Here is a 6,104-nt window from a genome sequence, read left to right as displayed (position 1 = left end):
GAAAAACAAAGTTCAATTTAATTGTGTTAAACTAAGTAATGCAGGGATTGCATTTTACACTAACACAAGCGTATTTATTTTAGTGTACTTAGAACCTGAGTTTGAATAACTTAATAATCTAAATCATTCCAAATACCACATTGATTTAAGCTAGGCTAACTAATGTGACATTTCCAACAATTGAGACTTCCCATGCTATGTTTACTTCATCAGCAATCTTATTTTAAAGCAAGAGTATCAGTGCAAGTTGTTTAAATGCCTCACATCACCCTGCAAAAAATCAGGTCATCAGGCTTCAGGTTAAATTAATTCAGATTTATTCAAATGCAGTATCAAGGATTTGACCAGCTAATCCCACAATTGTTGTACTATACTATAGTACTACTACTACTGAAAGCAAACTATACTGTACTAAAACTCATCCCTCTGTTTTTTCACTCTCCATCTGCTGTGCAAAAGCAAGAGCACTCCTTGTGGTGATTAGCTGTAATTACCCAGTGCTCAGTTCAGCCTCACCACAGCATCAGATGCTACTGTACTACGCAAAATAATTAAATGTTTTTTTCACCCTGCAATTTACTTTAACAAGGAAAAAAGTACATATTGTTAATAATCAAGTACAATTGACTGCGTTTTCTAAGTTAGGACAGGTTTTAGAAGTTACAGTGTGTAAATGTTTTACCTGGGTAACAATGTATTTGTTGCTGGTCACCATGGTGTGATTCATTTGGAGTGAAGCCTCATCAGTGTTAGCTGTGCCTGTGTCTGAAGGACTCTGAGGAATCACCGGTCTCTTTCTGAAATACTGCACCACAAACACAACCTGCAGAGAGAGAACGAACAATACAGTAGACTCCAGTCAAAATATTACAGGCATTTTTTTCAGATTAATATCATAAGGAAAATACACAAAATAGTACAAAAACAACAAATAAGTACATCTACAAGGAAGTGTATTAACAGAGTGACAGTACTGATTATATTCTTTTTATTGTTACTGTAGGAAGCTTTATAATTTTTGTTTAGACTGTTTCTGTGACCCAGCTTTTTATCCCAGCTGAGACTGTTGAGCATGACTCATTGCACAAAAAAGAATTCAGACTATGCATGTCCTGCAGCCATTTAGTCCATTAGACCAGTTGTCTATAAAACAGCCCCTTACATGTATTTGTCCTACAACTTAAGTACAGCTGCTCTGGAATGTTCTGGCTCTCTGCAAGAGGGGGCATTATGAAAAATAAAACCAACATGTAAGGAAGAATATAAGTACGAAAATGAAAACTGGTTTTTAGAGAAATGAGACAACATGTTAGTGCAATGATGTAGAGATGTCCTCCAAAATGACGGTTTCTGCATGTTTCCCTTCAAATAAACATTTTCACAAACATCTGCACATTTCTATTTTCTGTATTTTATTCCTGTGTTGTGAACAGATTCATCAAACAGGGACGGTACATAAACCAATAGGGTTTAGTTTTTAAGCATTTATTATTATTATTTATCTATTTATCTATTTATTTAACTGTCCAAGTTGTAAGGAGAATGTCCCATAATTTGTACAATTATTTGACAGCATGCGTTCACAAAAAAGTAGGTAAATATGTAACTGTTGTACATGGATTTACTACTAGTACTACTACTTCAAGAAATAAACTAACCTAAAACTGGGCCTTTTTCACATGAAAAAAAGAAAACCATATCTAAAATTAAAAAGTGTGAGAGGTAATTTGTCCAATGCTAAGCAGCAACTATAGATATAAACATCTAGATGCTGCAAATGCGTCGCGCCACAGTATTGGATCTGTACTGACCAGTTCAAGTAATAGAAAACAAGACTTTTGTGCTGGTTTTGGATCTTCTAATAAAAGAAAAGGCAATGCCAAGTAATGAGGAATATTATTTTACAGGAGAGAAGTTATCTTACAATATTTTAACATCACAAACCTGTGAAATTTGAGTTAAAGCATCAAATTAAGCAATCATTAGGTGACATTGAGTGACACAATAATAATATGTTTTTCTAGTATCACCATATACACTGTGCTACTACAGCTCATTAGATAAATAAAAACTGACCAAAAAGGCAGCACTAGCTCCACCGATGGCTTGTCCGGCTATGACGTCACTCCAGTGGTTTCGGTATTCGGCCACTCTGTTGATGCCTGTCAGCAAAGCCAGACTGACCAATGAGAAACTGAGGAAGGGGCCCGTCAGTCGGCCTCCGGTTGAACCAACACAGGACATGACGTACATCTGCAAAGACCACTTATTTAAGATGCTTCTGTCACACGATTCAAAACCAGTATTACAAAGAAAGCCACTGCAGCTCCACAATTCTAAAAGGAAAATTGCCACTCACTGCCAGATAAACAGCTGTGTACAAACTCAGTGCAGCCTCTTTGCAGGGAAATGCCTTTCTTGCTCTCATGATGTCATCAGGGACACCAGTACAGGCATCTGACTGGTTGACAAAGTGTGCCGTGTCCTGGCAGCTAAGTGCAGTGTAATTAGGCTGGCAGACAGACAGGAAGTAAGGAGCCAAACTTCCTGTGACCAGCTGACCTGCATTGACAAAGATGTCTGTTGCAAACAGACCGAAGACATATACACCTGCAGAGAAACAGATAAAATGATTCACTCCTTGTCACTAAAAAGGAGCATCATCGTCATGTTCAGATCATGTTTTATGTAAATTCACAATTAACTTGTTTGCATCTGTTTGATTTCACTGTGGGAGAACAATGTTCCTGCACAGTGCATCTCCAAGTCCCAAATAAGTTGAGATGCTGTGTAAAACGTGCACTTTGAGCAGAATGCACTGAGATGCAAATTATTTTAAACCTATATTTGAAAATAGTACAAAGACGACCTATCTTTGTCTGTGGCTCAATAGGTAGAGCAGTTGACTGCCAATCACAGGATTGGTGGTTTGATTCCCGGCTGCCATGTCACATGCCAAAGTGTCCTTGGGCAAGATACTGAACCCCAAGTTGTCCCTGGTGAGTCAGGTCAGCTGCAGAGCAGCTTTGCCATTGGTGTGTGAATAAGATGCAGTGTAAAGCGCTTTGAGAACCAGTTAGGTAGAAAAGAGCTTTATAAGTGCAGAACATTTTTTTGTTTTTAAGGGTGTCCTGTCCAACAGCGTAGCATGCAACATGGAGTGCTGGAAGGCCTTTTTATGCCGTAGAGTTTTGTTTTTTCAAGTAGAGCATGTGTTTTTATCCAGGTGTAATTAGGGTGTAGTTTATTCCTTGATTGGTGACCTGGATTTATTGTAATGGTAATTGGTCCAGTATGCATATACAGTATGATAATGATAACAGAAATAATAGTAACAGTAATCAGTAATCAAAGCACAGTGCAAGCATACAATGTAAACCAACCAGTTCAAGCATGAGCAAATATACCACATCCCACTATCACATGCATAGACATGACAGCCGCCACCACAATGATGATGTGATGCTCACTCGCATACCCCCAAGTGCTGCCAGTGACGAGTGGGACATGGCCACCATCTTATACCAGTCCAGCGAACGGCGAGAAGAGGCACAGCTACCAGAGCACCCCACTGCCCTCAGGGCCACCACACCCAGCCACCGAGTTGTGTGTGTGTGTTTTTTAGATACTTTTTAAGAGACGTTGCTTTAGCTTTGAAAGCAAATGTTTTCCTATTCTTGCTTAATATTCAGTTGCTCAACAGTTCTGTGCCTCTCTTGTTTTTTTTTTTTTTTAGTTTTGAAGAAAAAATGAAGAAATTAGTTACCAAGAAAACGGAAGGTCCTGCGCACCATAGGGTTCACATAGCAACAGTCGCCCATGATTACAATCTTCTCTTGGTCGTAAAGCTTGTTTGAGTTGTAGTGAAGGAGAAAGATGACTACCTCTACGCCTGAAATCTGCAAAACAGATTGAAATGAGATGCTACTGCTTGGTGTGTCCTCGTTATGTTGAGCGTGCACAAATGTTTGTCATGCAATTTGCATTGCTCAATCTGGTTTGCCTTATCTAGTTTCAGGAATTCACTAGGTTTACAAATTTAAAAATGGTTTACATCACATTTATGCAGAAATAGAGATAATCCCAAAGGGTTCATAAACCTTTAAGTACTGTCATACATAGGCTTTTAGGAAATCTATTGGACTACATTTGTTTTCCACTCAGACGTGCATCAAACTCTGTGAATTTCATGTACATGTACAGAAAGACTCAGATCAGATAAAAAGATGTGGTCCCATATACAATAGGTGTTCATGTGAATACAGTGCAGCCTTTGGAACATGCTGCATACATACAGTATGGCTGAAACACCCTACTACATGCATAGGATTCTGTTTCATTAGAAAGTATTATTAGATATTATAGTATGTTAATCACAACTATCTTATAATTACTTTTACCAGCCGAGGACACACAGAATTGACATTATCACATTTTCTTTACATTATTACATTACATTACATCATTAGTTTCATCTCTCTTTTAAAATCTTGTCAGTCTTTTATTGTCTTGGTGGCATTGGCTACCATATTGATGTGAAGGGGAAATCTATGAGTTCTGTAAGGAGGTATCACCACAGAATAACAGAACATCACAGACTGAATGTGTGGGTTAATTCCAGGTAAATTAGTGGTAAAGTTCAAATCCAAACTATGCAAATGTTGCCAGAATGTGTCCAGACTTACCAGCACAACAGGCAGCCCACCCACCACAGAGTACAGTATTACAGGCTGAATGCGGCTGTCCTGTTCAGGTCCAGGATCCGGTTTGGTTAAAGTTGGGTCTTTGCAGATGAAGCCCTGCTGTGCTGGGCTAAAAGTGTCAGTGAACTCACAGTAGTAAACCAGCATCATAGCAGCTGCCAAAATCACCACCTGGAAGTAAAGCATGGTGGAATTAGTGCAGTCCTGTAGTATCCAGTGAACTGTTACCTGGGTGATGAATTCGGCTGTGAACAGTCTTCTATACTGTTCGTTTGATGATGAAAAATCTCATTTAAAAGCACGGGTGTCCTTTCAGTAGTCTGGTGCTACAGATCTTGAACACATCAGTGTCTATGGTGACTTTGCTGACAATGATGATTATCTTCCCTTCAGAGTAGAGTCATTCTTCTTTTGCTTTTTTTATGATTTTGTCAGAGGAAAACTGTGTCCTTCCACTCCCGTGACTTTCCTGAATCATCTGACTGCACCCAATGAGCAATTCATTCTGTTTCACTGAACATGCTCTAAAGAGCCGCTTGCAGTTAGCTCAACACAAACTTAGTCTATAGGGAGGAGGTCTGGTTTCTGGACAGACTATACAGGTTGGATCAGGGCTTGTCTGATACAGCGATGTTAACTTAAAGTCATGGTAAATTATGATCTGAAGCAGGTAATATTTAATAGGTCATATTTAGAGAAATAAAACTTTATTCAACTTAGTCAACATAGTTTTTCCAGCTCTTTTCCAACCACATCACACAGACATCATATGTGGATAATATTCTTTTTCCACTATTCAAGCCTTTCATTGACTAAACACACCTGATTCAAGTCATCAGCAGTTTTTACTCAGAGATAGGGGGTAACCAGCAGAACCACAACTGTGGAGGCCCAGGGCTGTCAAACTCTTAAAGAGAAAAATTACAGTTTGCAATGAATGTTGTTATCTAATAAGTGCTGCTGCCCTCCAGTGGGGATCTTGTCACATAACATAAGTAATAATAATAATAATAATAACTCAGTTCATGAAATTAATTATTATTAATTTCAGTATTTTATTAGTTAAAGAATTTAGACAGAACATGAAGTTGTTATTCTCCAGGTCTGCAGGTAAACTGCTCCAGAGTAGTACAGATTACCTAGGCGATCTACACTACTCAAAAAAAATAAAAAAAGGAAATACCAATAATAACACCATGTCAGGTAAACTTCAGGGATTTCAAAGTGACATTAGGCGCAATGGAGAGTTTAAAGCAAGACAACCCCTCAAAAAGAAATGGTTTTACATGTGGTGTAAAGGCTGGGGACACCTGCTGAGAGAGGGACAAGGAGAGGAGGAAGCACAACTTCAGGAGAGAGAAGTTAATGACATGCAATGGTTATCACCATGTCAGCCTGGCA

The 6,104-nt window shown here is 38.6% G+C and overlaps 1 protein-coding gene across 1 annotated transcript in view; it reads right to left on the bottom strand.

Annotated features, from left to right (window-relative positions):
* The window catches only part of LOC113172198 (phospholipid phosphatase-related protein type 5-like), a 4,981-nt gene extending 92 nt beyond the window's left edge, over positions 1–4,889 (bottom strand). The window contains exons 1-5 of the mRNA XM_026375061.1: positions 4,686–4,889; positions 3,767–3,899; positions 2,360–2,610; positions 2,077–2,253; positions 683–823 (exon numbers count right to left, since the gene is read on the bottom strand). Coding sequence (XP_026230846.1) covers positions 683–823; positions 2,077–2,253; positions 2,360–2,610; positions 3,767–3,899; positions 4,686–4,889 — 906 coding nt within the window. The remainder of the gene's footprint in view (positions 1–682; positions 824–2,076; positions 2,254–2,359; positions 2,611–3,766; positions 3,900–4,685) is intronic.
* Between the last annotated feature and the right edge of the window lie 1,215 nt (positions 4,890–6,104).

This window comes from Anabas testudineus, chromosome 17, assembly GCF_900324465.2.
Source record: "Anabas testudineus chromosome 17, fAnaTes1.2, whole genome shotgun sequence".
Taxonomy (NCBI): domain Eukaryota; kingdom Metazoa; phylum Chordata; class Actinopteri; order Anabantiformes; family Anabantidae; genus Anabas; species Anabas testudineus.
Note: the sequence above shows the minus strand (reverse complement) of the source record. Positions and strands in the feature narration are given on the sequence as shown.